The 20,852-nt window shown below is 37.6% G+C and overlaps 1 protein-coding gene across 3 annotated transcripts in view; it reads left to right on the top strand.

The window, feature by feature from the left end:
* The window catches only part of RELN (reelin), a 478,955-nt gene that overhangs the window by 120,312 nt on the left and 337,791 nt on the right, over window positions 1-20,852 (top strand). For all 3 annotated transcript variants that reach the window (XM_072759913.1, XM_072759912.1, XM_072759911.1), the window contains exon 3: window positions 18,024-18,159. In XM_072759913.1, the coding sequence (XP_072616014.1) occupies window positions 18,024-18,159 (136 nt within the window). The remainder of the gene's footprint in view (window positions 1-18,023; window positions 18,160-20,852) is intronic.

The following is a 20,852-nucleotide window of genomic DNA, read 5'->3' as shown; positions in this document are numbered from 1 at the left end:
GGCTTTTCCTCCCAGCCTCCTTCCCTGGTGACTTGTTTTCCTGGAGTAGAACAACTGATTAGCATATTTTATTTCTGTTGTTAATGCCAAGCTTGTTTCCACGACTGGATTTGCCTGATTGGTGGCGTTTAGTACAGTGCTCTGAGGTTCTCTACGGAGCTCTTAAACGTCAGCTGTAAATCATCTGCTCAGCCTCCCTGAGAACTCCGTACCTCCCACCTGGTGCACTGGGCACAGGCATCCACATACTTGCCATATGTGGGCAGAATCACACTCAGCCTCTGGAGGCCAAGCTGCAAATTAGAAGGTGAAATCATAGCACTCTGGGCAGGCCCTTACGTGTGCAAATCCTGTTCCTTGTAATTGGAATTGTGTTTGGAAATCCCTATACACCCAGGTGAGACTGTATTACACCCTTCTACATTGAATGGAAAGGAAAAGACAATCTGCTTAAAAGAGGCCAAATTAACTTCCTCTAAAAACTGGACAATATGGGTGGGCTTTGTGCAGTCACTCTTTTATGAAATGCAATCACAGTCATTCATCATGGGGTACTCCTTATTTCCCCCCCAAAATTTTTTTTGTAAAATCTACTCAATGATAGTGGCATTTCCCAGCTGCACAGTCTTTAGAAAGAGATCTTGATGTCACTTCTTGTGACATCTTTATAAGGAGCTGTATTATTATAATGTAAGCCTACCCTTTGCCTGGCTCTTATCAATAACATATGTTGGGGCGTGGTAGTGTAGTTAATTGAGTTGGCAAATAAACTAGGAGAGTTTTTACTGATAACTTTGCTAGGTACAATGGCTTTATCCTGTTGAAGGTCTTTGATGATAAATTTAATGATCATTTTACTTAACTATTTGTTCTTTTTGAGTTTATGTTAGCTAGTGATTTTCATTATTAAAATATATATATATATTGCTGACAATGGATTACCTCTCTTTAAAGGTACATATTACTCTCAGAAGTCTTGTGGACCCCTTCATGCAGTTTCTAAATTCAAAGCTAGAATTTTTTCTAGGACTTTTGTCAACTTATTTGTTTTTTTTTCTGTAAATTCTCTGTCTTGTAAATTCTCCCCCTCCTGCTGCCCATTCTTCTAATGAGCCCTCCACCATGATTTTATGTGGTATTATTTACTATATACTTTGTATGTTAGGCAAGTTTGAATTATAAATCAATATTTAGAAAATGAGTTCCTCTTTTTTGATAGCATCTTAATAAATCATAACCTTTCTACCTAACACTGAGTCACAGAGCACCAGCCATATTTTCATCATCACAGATGTATTTTTCTGAGTGAGAATGCCTCAGCTCCTCATGATTCTCTTCATTTCCCTGAGGCACATTATTGGTTTCATTGAGTCTAATGTAACTTAAAAGATATGTTGAAGTCCTAAACCTTCAGTACCACAGAAGATGACTTTATATGAAAATAGGGTTACTGTGCATACAATGAATTAAGTGAAGATAAAGTTGTACTGGATTAGGATCCACCATGCTGGATTAGGGTGGCTCCTAATCTATTATGACTGGTGTTCTTATAAGACAACCATGGGAGGGCACAGAGACACAAGGAGAATGCCATGTGAGGAAGGAAGATTGGAATGATGTTATTATTCCTATGCCTGAGAAAAAACATGAGATAGATTCTCCCTCACAGTCTTCAGAAAGTACTAGCATGCTGACACATTGATTTTGGACTTCTAACCTCCAGAAGTGTGAGATAATAAATTCCTGTTGTTTTCAGCCATCTAGTTTGTGATAATTTTTTTCTCCTTTTTTTAATTGAAGTTTGATTTGCAAGCATGTAGTATAACATCCCATCAAGTACACCCTCAGTGCCCATCACCCAGTTACCCCATCCTCCCTCCCCCCTCCCCTTCCACTACCCTTGGCTCATTTCCCAGAGTTAGGAGTCTCTCATGTGTTGTCACCCTCTCTGATTTTTCCCACTCATCTTCTCTCCTTTCCCCTATAATCCCTTTTACTTTTTTTTATATTCCCCATATAAGTGGAAACCATATGATTATTGTCCTTCTCCGATTGACTTACTTCACTCAGCATAATACCCTCCAGTTCCATCCATGTTGAACCAAATGGTGGGTATTCATCTTTTCTAATGGCTGAGTAATATTCCATTGTATCAGTTTGTGATATTTTGTTATAGCAGCCCTAGCACCATAATACAAGGCATAAGACAAAAGATTGAAATAAAAAACTTTTCTCCTAACACTGGAATTTCAACCCTTTTCATCCCTTGCCCAGTCTCTTGTGTTAATTTTCTAGGTACTGTCCTTGATGTTCTTTGATTTGATTGTACATTTTACACACCACTACCATATTATTATTTCTTTCTATGTATACACAGTTCTGAGGGTCACTCCCCATTGTGCCTGTAGCAGTACCAATTCTTGACTGAGGCATCAAAAATTTTTCTATTTTGGCTTCTCTCAATTGCCTTTCCAGCACTTTCCTCCCTGGGCCTGCTGTACATACCACTATATCCCAGGTGCTCTCACCTCTCCTTAGTTGTCTCAGTATGACCAGCACTCTTCCACTTTGAGCATGCTGTTCCTTTTGCAACAAAACAAAACAAAAAACAAAACAAAAAAAGGAAATTTTATTTCCTTTCCAAAACCAGTCTCAAATATTGTTGTAATAGTTTATTGATTCTCTGTCCTAAGTAGATGCATTTGCTATCTCTTTGAGCTCACAAAATAATGTAGGCTTCTTTTATGATAGATTAATTTGCTCTGGATTATCAATATCTTTGCAGTCTTCCATTGTATTAGGCCCTCATAGCATCTTTAACACTTATTGGCATAAATCTGGCATCCTCATGCTAGAACATAATTCCATAGCACACCCAGAAACACACTGCTGATTGTGGGCTTCTGCTGTGTTCTTACTGTCATGTTCCCCTTCATTTCCGTGAAGAATACAACAAAGGACTCAAATCAAAGCCTTTTCTGTTCTTATTCTCATCACTATTGTTATCTCCTGACTGACCACAGGAGGATAAGAAAAAAAAAAAGTTGACAGTTCTCTTGTCTCAGAAAGTCACAAGGGAGATGATTTTTTTTCACACCAAATCTCTTAATCTCTTAGTTCCCTCCCTGACCTGGTGAAGTCTCTAAACCAAATGTAGAATTCCTCTATTAGTAAAATTTTTGAACATGTATGTATAATTAAATACTTGTCTATTTATTTACTTTTAATTTATAAGTTCAGTACATATACTCCTGTGCTTACATACTTTGTATATATATTTTTGAAATATTGTATTTGTTTATTTGAGAAAGAGTGAGTGAGAGAGAGCACAAGCCGGGTGAGGGGCAGGGGCAAAGGGAGGAGCAGACTCCCTCCTGAGCAGGAAGCCCAAGCAGGACACAATACCAGGACCCCCGGGATCATGACCTGAGTGCAAGGTAGATACTTAACTCACTGAGCCACCCAGACACCCACATACTTTTTATATCATAAGACATATAAATTTCACAGTACAATATAAAAATTCTAATATTTTTCTTCCCAACTATAGAAATGTGTAAATGAATTCTTTTAAAAAATGTTTGGGTTGTCTTTTCAATTAGAGGCTGTAGGTAAAATAATTTCAAATCTAAATAAATTTGTTTCAGGGTGATTCAGTTGAGCATCTGACTCTTGATTTCAGCTTAGGTCATGATCTCAGGGTCTTGAGATGGAGCCCTTCATGGGGCTCTGTGCATGACATTCTGCTGGGAGGGAGTGCTTAAAGATTCACTCTCCTTCTTCCTCAGCCCCTTCCCCCTTCATGTGCTCACACTCTCTAAATAAATAAACAAACAAATAAATAAAAGTAGTATACATCATATTTTCCTGTATTTGTCTTTTAATATGTATTGGTATTTCTTGTATCTGATTTAGAATCACTTGAGCTGAAAAAATATTTTTCATTGTCAGAATTCATTCATTGTCAGTGTTTTCTTATGGTACATAAGCTGCTACTATGATCTAAATAGATAAAGTGCTTGCAATAATTATAATATTATACATGTTTAATCTGTATTTTTTGTTATATGTGGTTTAATATTTTTAAATTCATTAATTTTATAAGAAAACAAAGACTAGAGTTACTGAATGCAGTGCCTTTACCAGAAAAAAGTCATTTATTTTGTGAGTCACTGGGGACATGGATAGAAATTTAGGAGTCCTAAAAAGAAGTTTTAATGGTGTACTAATAGTCAACATTTATATAATACATTTATTATGTGTTTTACATATGTTAAATATGTAACCCAGTCGGTTGGGTACTGTTGTCTTCCATATTTCACATATGAGGAAATTGCACTCATCACAGTTTTCTTTTAACTGCTGTAAATTAAACAGTTTGTTGTTCTTCTTGAAAGTAGAAAATATCATGAAGAGAAAGGCAGAAGTCCATCCATCTATTTAGCAATTTTTGAGTGATGCTGTGAAAATCAATAGGATCAAATCACTTCTCTTAAGAAATGTATAATGCAGTAAAGGAAATAGAAATCAATGAACTGTCTTAAGGGTTATATTAAAAGGATGTATTAACCAGAGAAATTCAGTTTTGTTGTGGTGGTAAGAAATTAACCCCAAATCATAGCTTAATTGAACAGTTCTATTTAAGTCAGAAAGACTCTTTAGGATAATTATCCCCCATGCAGGGACTCAGCAATCTAAGATATTTCCATATTGTGACTATGACTATGCTATATCAGTGTGTGGCTTCTTTTGCCATTATGGCAAGGGAATGAAGGAACGTAGAGGACTCACTCTATTCTGTACTTCAACCAGAGAATAGAATACCTCATTTCTGCATATATCCATTGGTCAAAATTATTCGCACGGCCTTTTTGAACTGCAGAGGCTAGAGAGCGTGGGGGAGCATATGACTATTTGGTAAACAATAAATACCTTGACCGAAAGGTATGTATAGAGTTAATTGGAGACAAAGAGAGATGGACAAGAGTTTTTATTTTACAGGAAGTTGATTGGCAAATGGCAGAAAAAGTCATGAAGTCATTATAGAGGCTGGTGAAAGTAATTGACGAACACAAAACAAGGTTGTGGGAAGGAGCTGAAGGAAGTCTCTTCAGCACCACGGAGAGCTCCTGTCATTTAAATTACTGTGCTACCCCATCATGTCAATAGTAACGCCTTTATTCAGCAACATTTCATTCCATAAACATCTATTATCTGTCTGTCATAGACTTTGTGAATAAAAAATTCCTAACACATAATTAACAGTTTCATGAGGAAGACAGATAATTCTCTGTAATGCAATGAGTAGGTTCAATAACAGAACTATTCTCTGGGTATTATGAGAGCCTGGAGATGTTCCTAACGTTAACCTGGATAGAAGAGGAAGTTGTATAGGAAAACCTCATGAAGGAGATGATTTTTGATCTCATATAGGTGTTAATTGATGAGTAAGGGTTTAGCCACATTTGAGGAAGAAAGGGTACTTAGGCCAGGGGTCAGTGAACCTTTTCTGTAAGTGGCTAGATAGTAAACATTTTAGGCATTTTAGGTCATAATGGTAGGTCTCAATTGCAAATGATGTATCATAAAGGGCTAGTACCCAAGATCTGTAAATAACTTATTAAACTCAACAGCAAAGAAACAAACAATCCAATCATGAAATGGGCAAAAGACATGAACAGAAATCTCACAGAGGAAGGCATATTTTTCTTTTTGTTTTACAATTTTTCAAAATGTAAAACCTCCTCTTAGCTCAGTGGTAATATGAACACAACACATGGCCCAGATTTGACCCCTGGGCCATAGTTTGCTAACCTCTGGTCTAGCAGAGGGAACAAGAGCAAAACTAGAGGTATGTGCATATAGCCATGTGCAATTTGATCTTGATGGAGTGTGAAGTTTGAATCCAAGGCATGATTAATGAGCCCAGAGAAATAGACAGGGGAACAGAATGTCATGTTGGGGAAGTTAGGCCTACTTCTATAAGTATGGATTGCCATTGAAGGATTTAAATCAGTGGAATGATAAAATCAGATTTGTGTTTCAGAAAGATATGTATTAAGAGTTAGCCTGAGGAAGCAAAACTGAACTCAAAAAGCCAGTTAGGGAGATGTTGGTATTGGTCAAAAAAAGAGGCAATGAAAAAATAAAGCCATGGTAGAAAGGATAGGCAAGAGGAGGCCGAGTTGAAAAAATATTGGGGGTAATATCAGGACTTCCTGATTGATTGACTGGGGCTGGGGGGAGAGGTCAGTAACATATCCATGACTGGATGAAGAGTGTTCCTTAACTGAGATAATAAATACTATACTAGCTCACTGATGTTGCTACTTTAGCAAGAGCTCTAGTTGGCAAAAGGATCTCTGCCATTTATTGCAGATATTTACCATCTGGAGTCAGCAGGCAGAGGTGTATTGTCTATTCTTGTATAACTCCTCAGGAAATCTGTTAGACTTCCAGGAAAGGTATGGGGAGCCTTTGCTCCTTTCTATCAAATAGATCACATGCTATATGAAGTATCTTTCCTGTGCCAGAACGCTCAAGGTAAGGGATAAGGAACTCAATGTGTAGGTTCATGGACATAAAATTCATGGTTGTTTAAAGCTGTCAGTTATTTTAGCCATTTTTGGATTGAAAAAATCAGAACTTCATAGAGCTTGAACTTGCTTTCTGTTGTAGACATATGTCATCTGTGATTTTCCAACATTTTTATAAAGTTTCCCACATTGTGAGTACCACCATTCCAAACTAGAATTCCCATATTTCCTTTCTAGGGGTGAGGGCTTCTAAGTTAGTTTCTTTCTACTACCTAGACCTCATGAGACTTGGATACAGAAGAGTGCAGTTTGAGCTGAGGAATAAGCATTGGGGAAATCCATTCAATCAAGTGCAGTCATGGAAAGTTCTTATTTTTTTTTGGAATATCTGTGGTGGGCGCTCTGTTATTTTGGTCCAAATATGGTTGATATCAAGGAGTGGGTGGTGGCATTGATTTTGTTGGACCATTCCTGTGGGTGGACTTCACTCCTTGCTGTGCAACACCAGCTTTATTTCTGTGTATCTCCCAGAGAAGCTGCCTCATTTCACTCAAAATTCCTTTAGATTTTATTCTGTGGTTTGTAACTGAGAGTATCAGTAGTATACCCAGGGCTTCAGTGATACTGTATTTTATATAAAATTTCAGGGGATAGGAAAATTAGGGGAAAATGCCTAAAAAGACTTGTGAGACGAATGATAATAAAAACAAAACAAAACAAAAAGTTTGAGAAACACTGTCATAGACTAAATTGGCAACAGGGTCAATTCACAGATAGTACAGTGACAGTATGGGCTATGATGGTCAAGACAGGAGAGAAGGAAGGAAGATTCTCTATTCCTTTAAGATGTTGAGCACTTAAAGACAGAAGACTGGGATTGTTCATTGAAACATTGATAAAATATTGATACGGCATTCTGACCTGGAGCTATATCTACATGTCAGCAGTCTCTGGTTATTTAGAAATTTGGCTTACTCTAGAGATAATTCTTTTAGATCAGCCATTGTGGAGGTACAGTTAAGATAATCAGATCCTGTTTTTTCATACAGAAACTTTCAGGGATTAGCCAGGGGTTACCATGCCCCTTGTCTATAGCTTTGTTCTGAGCTTCATGCTCAGTCTGGGGGATCTGCAGCTCACTTACCTCTTTAAAGGGGAACTTTATCTGAATGTGGTAGAAACAGAGGGCTAGAGTATATTCTTAAATCTGCAAATAAAATGTCAACATTTAATGGGCACTCTTGTAGTCAGTTTACACACATTTGAGCATTTAATTCTCACAAAATGAATTATTACCTAATCATTTCCATAGTTCTATTAAGTAGGTCTTATTATTATCTACATAATAAATAATAATGATCATAAGACTTAGAGAATTTAAGTAACCTGGCTCAAGATCACACCACCAAAAAGTGACAGGGCTGGATCTCAAGTAACTAGTGGTCCGTCTAGGGACTAGTGACTTGGACCCCTTATTTAATGTCTTCAATCTTCAGTTTCTTCATCTATAAAATGGGGTTAATAATACTTCTTAGGATTTTAATGAATAAATGGGTTGATATTGGTAAATACTCAGAACTGATACGTATCATTAAATACTCAGAAAATGTTAGGTGTTATTTTTTTTCCAGGGTCATCTCCTCCACCTTGTCCTCTCCCTCTTAAAAACGAGGATAAGGAGAGTTCTGAACCAGTATTCTAGAGTGTAATTCTTTAATTACATTAAACTCCCTAAATAGATCAGCTGAGCAATTCTTTGCCAAGAAGGAAAGAAGAGGAGAGGTAGGTTTGCATATGCTAGGGGTGGCTTATAGGTTATAGAGTTATTCCAGCAAGGCAACAGTATGTAGTTTTGTTTTTTTCTTAATTTTTTCTTGTTTATTTGCTCATTTATTTATTGTGGTAAGGACACTCAGCATTAAGATCTACTCTTGGGGATCCCTGGGTGGCTCAGCGGTTTAGCACCTGCCTTTGGCCCATGGCGCAATCCTGGAGTCCCGGGATCGAGTCCCGCATCGGGCTCCCGGCACGGAGCCTGCTTCTCCCTCCTCCTGTGTCTCTGCCTCTCTCTCTCTCTCTCTCTTTCTCTCTCTCTGTCTATAATGAATAAATAAATCTTAAAAAAAAAGATCTACTCTCAACAAATTTGTAAGTGCACAATATTGCTAACTAGAACACTGTTGTACCGCAGACCTCTAGAACTTACTCGTCTTGCATAACTGAAACTGTATATCTGTCAAACAGCAGCTCCTCCAACTCAATAGTATAAAAACAAATACCTGATTAAAAAGTGGTCAAAGAACTTAAATGGACATTTCTTCAAAGACAAATAAATACCTGGTCGGTAGATGAAAAGATGGTCAACATCACTAATCATCAGAGAAATATCTCACATTTGTTGGGCTATTATAAAATAAAAGGTAAGTTGTTGGCAAGGATTTGGAGAAATGGCAATTCTTATGCACTATTGGTAGGAATGCAAAAACGCACAGGCACTGTGGAAAATGAGGATTCCTTAAAAAATTTAAAATAGAAATAACATATGGTCCAGTAATTCCACTTAAGAGTAGATACCCAGAAGAATTAAAATCAGAATCTTGAAGAGATATCTGCACTTTCATGTTCACTGCAGCACTGTTCACAATAGCCAAGGTACAGAAACCACCTAAATGTCCGTCAATGAATGAATGGATAAAGAGAATATGGTATATACTTACGATGGAATATTAGCCTTATAAAAGGAGGAAATCTGGGGTGCCTGGGTGGCTCAGTTGGTTAGTGTCTGCCTTAGGCTCAGGTCAGGATCTTAAGTTCCTGGGATGGAGTCCCACATCAGGCTCCCTGCTCAGTAGGGAGTTTGCTTCTCTTTCTCCTTCTGCTGCTCCTTTTGCTTATTCATCCTCTCTCTCTCTCTCTCTCTCTCTCTCTCTCTCAAATAAATAATGAATAAAAAGAAATCTTTAAAAAGAAAGAAATCTTGCCATATGTGACAACATGAATGAACCTAGACCACATTATGCCAAGTGAAATAAACCAGTTACAGAAGGACAAATCCCACATAATTCTATTTATATGTGTTATCGAAAATAGTCAAACTCTTAGAAGCAGGGAATAGAACCGTGGTTGCCAGGGGCTGGAGCAGAGGGGAAATGGCGAGTTGCTATTCAATGGGTATAAAGTTTCAGCTATGCAGGATGTTTTGTTTTGTAAAGAAAGCCTTGCCGAGGCTCTTTTCACCCTTCTATATTGGCTTGGGTTTCCAAAGCCTCTTCCTCTTTATAGTTTCCTTGACTGCAGATGTGTAAAATCTGACTTCTTGTCTGGAAATTGTACTGTGAATCCAACATACATAGGGCAAGTCAAGGGAGCAAGCACCAGCACTAGCAAGCAAGGTAGTGAGGCAATATATAGTTCTGGACAGGTAGCCAGTGTGGTGCAGTTAGTTTGGAAAGGCTGGTGGCAGACAGTATGATGTAGTGATTACCTGCCACCAAACAGCTGTTAATGGGGGAGGGGAGGTGGTATGTAGCATTAGGAGGAAAGGCAGCAGAGGTATACTTTGAACCAGAGGATCAGAGAGCTTCAGTTAGTACAAACTTTCACTTTGGAAAAGTTGCTGCTCTTTAGAAAAGTTGCTGCTCTGTCAAACTCAGTGGCCACAGTGAAACTGAATGGCTTTGCCTTAAGGGGCACACTTTTGGCTTAAAGATATCTCACTCACATCCATATTTCTTTTTTTTTTTTAAAGATTTTATTTATTTATTTATTAATGAGACACACACACACACAGAGGTAGAGACACACACACACACACACACACAGAGAGAGAGAGAGAGAGAGAGAGAGAGAGAGAGGCAGAAACACAGGCAGAGGGAGAAGCAGGCTCCTCGCAGGGAGCCCGATGTGGGACTCCATCTGGGGACTCCAGGACCATGCCCTGGGCCAAAGGCAGGCACTAAACTGCTGAGCCATCCAGGGATCCCCCCACATCCATATTTCATTCAGATACCTGCCTACCAAGAGGACAAAGAATATCTAATAATTACCTGATGAGAAATTAAGGTGTTTGGATGGGGGGTAGTGAAGGAGCACCTAAGCTTTTGCCCAGAGAAGAGGCCTTCCTCCTGCTTACTCTCAGACGGTTTTCCCTCCATCATTGGGTTTGAACAGGAATTCCTTTGGATCAGGACAGGGGTCTCTCCTAGAATTGAGGTACTTCCACATAAGGATACAGGTAGGGAAGAAGCCAGTGCATAGTGTAAGATAGAGGTGTTCAAGTGTCATTCACTAGCTCTGTTATCCTTGCAAGTCACTTAAAATCACTGGTTCTTGATAATTCTTGATCTCCAGAATGGAAATGGTAATGTTTAACACATATAGTGCTATGTGCTGTATACTCATTGATCTTTGCAACCACCCCATTGCTATCATCTCCACTTTCCTTGAGAGAAAACTGAGGAACAGAGTTTTTGAGTAATAAACCTGCCCAAGATTCCATAGCTTCTTGGTAGTGGAGCAAGGATCTGAACCCAGGCAGACTGCCTCTGGGGTCTCTGCCCTCAATCTTTCCTCACTACTGCCCCCTCAATAGTAAGGCGTGAAATAGGGTGAAAACACCAGGCATGGAGAAGGCATTTGGTAAATGGCAGTGCTGAGAGAGGGCCAGAGAGGGTAACTGCAGCAAGTGAGGAAAGAATCAGATGGGCTTAAAAGATCTTTTTGTGTAACTGACAAGAGGTGTGGAAATAGCATGGAATCCTCATACATTTTCTAACTTATGCCCATAGACATACAATTTCAGCATGATTTTAAAAGGTTTTAGTGCTTTTTTGCTTCTTGACTTAACACCTGAAACCAAATGCCTTTAAATCAATCTTCTAAAAATTACACATACCCACTGTATACATGTGAGCATGTGTGCACAAGCTATTCATTATCTAGTAGCACTACTTGAGAGCTGTTCTTTTCATATCCATTTTGATCAGCCTGGTGCTTCACAGATAAGCTGCAATAAGGGTATTTTCAGAAAGTTCTGTGATTACTTTTCGGAGTATAAAAACATGTTTAGCCTCGTTGAAATGTTTGAGTACATTGACCTAGCAAAGAAGGCAAATAATAGACAAGTCAAATACTGTAAGCAAACAGTTATTCATATTTAAATCAAGTGAAAAGATTTTACAAATGACTAAGAGGGACTCTGTAATTCATTTTCCCTTATTCACTTACAGTAGAACACTAACTTTCCAAACTAGATTTGCAGAAGGGTCTATTTTTTATTAATCGGTGGAAGCCTTTAGATATCCCTTTTAAGGAAAGATAAAATGATAATAAAAGGAAATAGAACTCATGTTAAACATTTGTCTTCTCTCCTGCTTTTTATGTAGACATAAGTTATCTAATTACTAAAACTTCCCAACAGTACATTCTACTGTACTTTCTGAAAGTGTTTAAAATGATAAAATAATATTTCTTTTAAGTTTTTATCATTTTTATATATGAAGGTTACATTTTTCCACAAACAAAAATCTGTAACATTAATGTACTTGCCCTTTCTTTGGCAATATCTCATCCACAGATATCTTAGTGCTTGAAATTCATGAAAAATAAACCAGGACATGTTTTACCCACTTTAGCACTAACCATGGCAAATTACAAACTAAACAGATTTAAGTAAACCACATCTTTAGTCTACAAAATATTGAATAAAACCAACATAAATGTGTAATTTCTCCACCATATTGGTTATTTTGGGTAATAAAGTATTCAGTGTGTTTCTTGGAAGTGAATGGCCTACATTTTTATGAGAATATGTACATTTTGTTTTAGAGATGGAGGAAATTATAGAAGTTTTAGTTACAGTTCTGAAGATCCAAGGTGTGCACATTAAAAGCATAGAATAGTATTCCTGTGGGAAAATAGAGTTCAGACAAGGTTTAGTCACAAACTTAAAATAACTGAAGACTTGTCAAGGAAAATGACATCCCAGAAGGCAAAGAAATGTGTATCACTGTCTTAAAAGGAATCATGGAAGCAACTTTAGAACAATTACAGACACCATGAGCCTAATCTTGCAGAAGTATAATGTGGATAAGGGAAACTCTGGTACAGATTTCTATCATTTAACTGCAGTGATCATTAAGAAGGCAGGTATTTTTAAACTAGATATCCAGTGGTTTGAATGACTTACTGAATTTAAAACACCCATACTATGTCAAAAAGTTATATTGACTTTTTCTAATATAGAAATGATAGCTAGATTGTGAATATTCTTTTTTTCAAATATATATACACAGTATTCAAAAGGAAAATGTGTTTGCAACATGGATACTTTGAAATCTTGCTAGACAAGTTATCAATCTTGTGGAACTTCGGAGTTTGAAATTATACTTTACTTTCTTTGCCCAAAGTTAGATAGGAGAGCTATACTTCTGGAAGTGCTTATTTTCTCTCATAGTCCATAATATACTTGGGAAAGTACAGCTTTTTTTCTCTAAGAAGTTCCACATGAAATTTTTTTGTATGAGAGTTTACGTAAAACCACAACAATGAAAATAAAATCTTTGTTATTACTATGGTACACACATACACATATAATAAGCATATATCTCTCTGAGATACATGAAATTAAATTTTATTATAGATCCAGTTTTCCCTTTTTCAAGTAATATTAAAAACTCAATAAGTACCCTATTATCCAACATGCAGCAGGGAAGGCACCACCGTAAATTTAAGTTCATTATCAAATTCAAATTTCAGTTATCCCAAGAATAGGTTCCCAAATCACATATGTTAATTAGATGGTATATGTCTTTCGTGACACAAGCCATTAAGAAGATCATTGTGGCAGGTGCAGTAAATCGTGTTTATAGTACGCTGGCAGCTGAGTCGGACTGCTCTCCTTATCCCCATTCTCATTTTATATTTGCACCTCTGCTCATTATGTCTGCCTTTGTGAGACGTGCCCCCATCTTTCTTCTATTCATTTAGATTGTACTCAGAGAGTACACCCTGACAAGGTCATACAAAGGTGTGTGGCAGTGTGACAGGGTAATCTCTTGACTATACTCTGCTGCCTCATGTAAATAAAAACAAACATGGGAACCTTGGCTTTTCCCTCAAGACAGCTCCAGCTCCTCTTCAATAGCTCCGTTTCTGACTGGATGGCGAGGGCACTGGTTTAAATCCAGACTACACTCTCCACTTTCTCTGTGACGAGGAGCACGTTCTTTCATCTCCATCATCTCAGGGTCTTTATAGGTAAAATGAACCCTACTACTTCACAGTGTTGGTAAGAGCCTCAAATAAGTTGCTATTCATGAAACGCTTACATAGCACCAGGCCAGAATAAGTGCTCAATAAATATTATTACAATCATTATTATAATTGTTTATTTTAGTCACTCTTCTCCTATTTCATAATTTTTCTAAAATACAAGTTCATTTAGCACCTACTTGTTTCCAGATGTTTTATTTAGAATGTCAGTTTGCTCTAGTTTTCTCTTTCCAGCTCAAGTCATTTTGAGATAGGGACCGTGTCGTGCATTTCTTCTGTGTATTTCCCCAGGGCCTAATAGATTGATCCAAAACAAGTATTCTGTAAATACTGTTTTTTGTTTTTCTGCTGGTTGATATTAAGATGAATAGATTTCTAATCACTGCAACTCTGGCCAACTTTTAGATATTTTCAAAGAAAATGCCAATTAAAATGTGGTAACTAAGATATGGAAGCAACCCAAATGTCCATCCATAGATGAGTGGGTAAAGAAGATATATCATGTGTGTGTGTGTGTGTGTGTGTGTGTGTGTGTGTGTGTTTATGGAATGTTGGGCATAAAAAAGGAATAATATCTTGCAATTTGCAACAACATTGATGGACTTAGAGGTTATAAAACCAAGTGAAATAAGTCAGACAAAGGTAATTACCATATGATTCCACTCATATACGGAATTTAAGAAACAAAACAAATGAACAAATAAAAAAATGAAAAAACAGATTCTTAAATACAGAGAACAAACTAGTGATTGCCAGAGGGGAGGTGGGCAGGGAAATGAATTAAATAGATAAAGGGGAATAAAAACATTGTAATGAGCATGGAGCAATGTATAGAATCATTATATTGTACCCCTGAAACTAATATAACACTGTATGTTAATAATACTTGAATTAAAAATTTAAAAATGTGGTAGCAGTATAATAATATGCTAGGGCCCTTTGTTAAAAAAGCAAAGACCACTGCACACTCATAATATTTGAAGGTACATAATAAGGCCCTCAGAATACATGTTGGAGTGGATCTAGGAGTAGTGGGTAAAGGATTGAAAATTTTGTATTACGGGGATCCCTGGATGGCTCAGCAGTTTAGTATCTGCCTTTGGCCCAAGGTGTGGTCCTGGAGTCCCGTGATTGAGTCCCACATCGGGTTCCCTGCGTGGAGCCTGCTTCTCCCTCTCTCTGTGTCTCTGTCTCTCTCTCTCTCTCTCTCTGTGTGTGTCTCCCATGAATAAATAAATAAATAATATTAAAAAAAAATTTTTTTTATTACTATCAGTGTCATTGTGTAAGACACTGCTAGATACTTTCAAGCTGCTGTATTGGTTCCATATCCATATTATTCTAAGCCCTGAAGCCTGGATAACATTTTACTAAGACACATTTTTCATGCATGTTCTTGGCTACACACATGGGATTTGCTTGGTGAGCTTCTAAAACTCCAGTACCCAGGCTTTATCCCAAACCAGTGAACTCAGAATCTCTAGGAACCAGCCTTTATTTGTTGGGGAACTACTATGCCAGACTGTTGGATTGTAAGAATGTTGTTCTGTGGTATATTTACCCAGAGTAGGGCATGATGTAATTAACAACAATATAGCTATTTTATAAACTGCCGTGAAGTAATATGCAGCCTAGACATTGACTCACTTTCTAGGAGGGGTTTTGAAGAATAGGGAGATATTTGAATGTGAATCCTGTTACCAAGGCTGTGAAACCCTGAAACCTTATTTTGTTTGATTCATTTCTTTTCCCACTTGATTGTGGCTGGAACTTTTGCTTTCCTTTTTGGTCAGGCTGACTCCTACAGATGTGTCATTTTCCACACACACAGGATTTCTGCTTTATGCCCAACCGGAATGGAGTGGCAATTCCTGAGTCATTGCTTTTGAGTCTCCTGCAGCACTCTGTGATTTCCCTGGGAGTTTCTTATCCTCCCTAACCTTGTGGTTTCTCTGGCTTGATGAATTTTGTCTCAAGGCATAGCTTAAAAAAATAAAAACTTCAAAGAGGAAAAGGGCATCGTTAGGATATGTCAAAATATACACCTATTTTTCTATTTCTTTGTCCAGTATGACCTATTCTTTTATTCCAGAAGATTCTGTTTCACTAGGTAATGTAACCTGTGTGATATTTTTTCTCATGCTTTTAATTTCTTTAGTTAAATCATTCTTGTATTGATTCGGAAAAATATTTCTTGAGTATCTGTGATGTGTCAGGCATTGTGATAATTGCTTGGAATATAAAAATTAAAGACCTAGTCCTTACAGGTCAAGTGCTATGATGAAGCATGTATGGACTATTATAATGACATATAGGAAGGGCATCTATCCAAACATGGGGGGGATACTGTACTCCATATGTATTGGATCATTTAATTCTCACAGTAACTTTGGAATGGAGGGGACATGGTATTTCCATTTGTTACTACTGACTCATTTCCACTCAAAGTCCCTAGTTTACATTAGGATTCACTCTTAATGTTCTACATTCTATGTGTTTTAACAAATATAAAATGATATGTATCTACTATTGTAGTATTAAGCGGAATAGTTCCACTGCCCTAAAAAAAACCTTTGTTCTGTCTATTGATCCTTGCCTCCCTCCAAACCCCTGGCAACTGGTGATGTTTTCACTGTCTCTATAGTTTTGACTATTTCAGAATCTGGTATAGTTGGAATCATACAATATGTAGCCTTTCCAGATTGGCTTTTTTCACTTAATAAAATGCATTTATTTATTCATGTCTTGTCATGGCGTGGTAGCTCATGTCCTTTGGGCCCTAAATAGACAGATACTCCATTGTTTTGATGTACCACAGTTTATTTTTCCATTCACTTATTGAAGGATATCTTGGTTGGTTCTAAGCTCTGACAGTTGTGAATAAGACTTCTATATACATCCATGTGCAGGTTTTTGTGTGGACAGAAATCTTTAGCTTATTTGAGTAAATGCTATGGAGCATGATTGCTGGATCATACTGTAAGAGTATGTTTGTTTTTGTAAGAAAATGCTAAACCGTCTTCCAAAGTGGCTATACCATTTTGTATTTCCACCAGCAGTGAATAAGAGTTCTTGTTTCCACATCAGCATTTGGTGTTGTCACTGTGCCCATAATAGTTGTGAAGTGGCATTTCAGTGTTGTTTTAATTTGCAATACTCTAATAACATATGATGTTGAACATCTTTTCATGTACTTGCTATTTGTGTATTTTTTTGGTGTGGTGTCTCTTCAGGTCTTTTGCCTATTTGTTTTTTAAAAATTGAGTTGTCTCTTCTTGTTGAGTTATTAATATTTTATATCTGAGGTAAACCTAAGAAAATCATATTTTTAAAAAAAAGCATTTCCTGATAGCTCAGCTGGGAGATGGCCTGGCGCTCACAGCTAGGCCGTGGTATTCTCATGTGGAATATAAGCAGTTTTACAGAACATCAACATTAGACAAAGCCACCTTGAAACTGATGGCTTAAGCCCAAACCATGACCATTTTGTAATCATACCGGAACACAGCAGAAGTGAGAACATGGTACAAATCACAAAAATGGCCATCCCCCTCTCCATGCTAACGACTTTTATCGATCACAACTTCAGCCTATGCCATTCCTCATGTCTCCCAGGTAAAAATTATTAAGGTACTCAGTGATAAAATTGCCCCCACTTTCTGATAGCACCAAATCTGGAAGCAAAACCAACTATCCCTGTAACCTCCCCAGCAGAATTAGGGGGTCCCAGGATGCAGGACTTTCAGTACTAAAATCAGGAAATTCCCAGGACAGCTCAATCTCTAAAATAACCTAATACAAACCCAAATAGTTTAACAAGCCTCTGCTAAAATCCTCATACTGAGATACTTCCCAGTCCCCAATAATATTTGGTCTCATTTGCTGTAAACATTTCCAGTAAATCCAGCCTTGTTGTACTGTAGGTGTGGTCCTGGTGGTCTTTGAGGTGATGGATAAAGATGAATCAACAGAATCAAAGCAAAGCAAAGATTATAGCAATATGAAATTAGTAGATTACCCCTTAACAAAAATGTTTTAAATGATTGATATCCTTCTGACAACAGAACATGGAAAATGGCATAACTTACAAGGGCAGCCAAACAACATGATGAATCTTAACGTGTGAGAAAAATGTCCAGAATATATTGTGAATGCCATGATAAGAAACACTTTGTTGTTGTTATAACAACTTCTCTCTTCTTTCCTGTCTCTCAGGGATCATGTCTGACCACCAGTTTGGTAACCAATTTATGTGCAGTGTGGTGGCCTCTCATGTGAGTCATCTACCCACAACCAACCTCAGCTTCGTCTGGATTGCTCCACCTGCAGGCACTGGCTGCGTGAATTTCATGTAAGTACCCGAAGTGTCTTGTGACCAGTAGGGAAGGCAAATGTACATCTTGTGGGATCACATAGAGGGTAAACTATTTAAATGTGATTTGAACCAGTTTGATCTTAAAGCCACTAATTTTGGTGTCAAAAAGTCAAAATCATAAAGATAACTTTAGCCGTTTATTTTTGCATATTTTTTATATTTTAAGTTCTAAGTTGGATTTTCACTGACAAAATACACAATGAGATAAATGGATGTGAAGAAATCAAGGCAGTAGGGAAATGAAAGCTCAGAACATACCAAAAAATGCCATGAGGCTCCATGTGTGTTTTGTAGGAAGATCACAGATTTAGTGTTCAGCTTTCTGGCCGTTAGTGCCAAGAGAGAAATGTGATCATTTAGGTGATTTATGTTGGTGAGAAGTCAAGGAGTCTATACAGACACCTAATGAGTCTCTCATGTGTTTTCATTAAGAGGAAGCTGGGGAATGTCACAATGTCCCAACAGCGTCCTTAGATATTAAGAGTGCACTATGGTTGAAAGGCTTGCTACATCTCTCAATGTAAACTATGCCCTTACCCCTGCTCCAGAATCACCATGCCTCATACCTCTTAGTCTTCTCTTTTTTTAATACCATTTTTTACTTCTAACACATAATATACTTAATTTATTTAATTATGTATATTATTTATTGTCTGTCTCTTCCTGCTAAAATGCAAGTTCCTTGAAGGCAAGCATTTTTTTTCCTGTTTTGTTCGCTGACTTGCCCCAACTGTCTAGAACAGTCCCTGGCACTCAGTAAACACTCACTAAATATTTGTTTAATGGATGAGCAGGCCAATGGAATAAGGCCAATAAGGTTCAGAACAACGGTTCTTTGGGCAATCAGGCAAAAGAGAGCTGGAAGCTTTCTTGAATGGTTTTCTATTCTGAACCTTCTGCTCAGACAACAAAATTGATAAAACCTGCATACTGTAAAATTTGCCACTACCTTTCCTTCCCCTTTGATAACATTCAGTTCAGTGTCAAGTGTTCCTGTGGCTTCCACATCGCTGGTTATATACTTTCTGCCTATCCTCCGGGTGACCCAAGCTGCACATATCAGATTAATCCTACCCAAATGATTGATATATAATCCTATCATTTATCTTTCAAAAAGTTTTTCATACCTGAACCTTTTCCATCCAGTACCTTTTGCTAAGATGATAATAGTAGCTTCTTAAGTAATCTGTTCTCCTCCAGCCTATTCGTCCTCCAGTCCATCCCGCATATTGTTGTCTAGTTCATCTTCCTAAGACACAACCCTTGATCACTCAGAACTTGGATGGACTTAAACCTCCTTCCTGAAGATCAGCCCTTTGGCTTGGGTTTGAAGAGTCTTCTCTGTCTGGCTGTGTATCATTTTTTCTTTGATTTCTCACTGTGGCCACAAATTACAGGACTCCCCACAACTCCCTAAACACTGCATGACTTTCTCTTTCTCCATACTTTTTTCCTTAGCCCCAAACGTGATTTCCTCTCAATTCCAATTATTAAAGTCCTACCCGTTCTTTAAAACCTGTTTAAAATGCAGCTCTTCTATGAAGCTTTCCAAGATATCAGTAACAGAAGTGATGTGTACGATTGCATTTTGTTTGTAGCTCTATTATAATGCTGATTATATTTTCCTGTATACTCCTTTGAGTTCGTTTCTTGCCTTTCCTATTAGATTAGATGAAACAGGGATACGTTTTTATTTCTTTGTGATTCTCCCCACAGTTGGTACAACATCTCATATATAGAAATCACAGAAGATGACCCTTGAATTAAATGATGTTCAGTGTTGTGTTCTCCTTTACTATAATAATGATCTCAGACTCTCTCGTTTGATATGCTCTATCTTATTCGTGTTGGCACTGGGAAGGGTAATTTAAATTCTTGCCATGCATAACTTCTTCATTTAGAACAAGAATTACTTTTTTGAAAGCTAGAACATAAAGGAAATCTATTGTCAGCAGTATACAACTGCCTATTTCCAAGTAGATATAGTTTTGAATTGAGTCTGTTTAAAGGCGATATTTGATGGCTTCTGGCCTCACTGTTCCCAGACTCTGAAACTATTTTCTTCTGAGAAATAACTTAGGTATTTTTAAAAAATATTTATTTATTTATTTATTTATTTATTTATTTATTTATTATTTTTTATTTATTTATTTATTTTTTTATTTTAGAGAGAGAATGCCTGTGCCGCCTGAGCAGGGATGGGGGCAGAGGCAGAGGGATAGGGAAAGAAGCAGGCCCCCCACAAAGCAAGGAGCCCAACAACATGATTCTCAATCTCAGGACGCGGAAATCATGACCTGAGCCAAAATCAAGAGTCAGACGCTTAGCCAACTGATCCACCCAGGCACCCCATAACTTAGGTATTATAAGTCTTAACCCAAACAATGTTTTCTTAGAAAAATACAGTTTGGTCAGAAGTAATATTTACCTACTACAAAGAAATTTGTATACTCTCACCCATATTTCCCAATAAAATTTTGATGATGCAGCTTGCATATTTCAGCATTCTTTCTTTTTAAAGATTTTATCTATTAGAGAGAGAGAGAGAGAGAGAGAGCAAGAGCAGACCGTCGGGGGAAGGGCAGAGGGAAAAGGAGAAGCTGACTGCCTGCTGAGCAGGGAGCTGGATCCAGAGCTCCATCCCAGGACCCCAGGATCCTGACCTGAGC

This window comes from Vulpes vulpes, chromosome 5 (assembly GCF_048418805.1).
Source record: "Vulpes vulpes isolate BD-2025 chromosome 5, VulVul3, whole genome shotgun sequence".
In the NCBI taxonomy this organism is placed as follows: Eukaryota; Metazoa; Chordata; class Mammalia; order Carnivora; family Canidae; genus Vulpes; species Vulpes vulpes.
The sequence above is the reverse complement of the archived record's forward strand: the minus strand, read 5'-3'. Positions and strand labels throughout refer to the sequence as shown.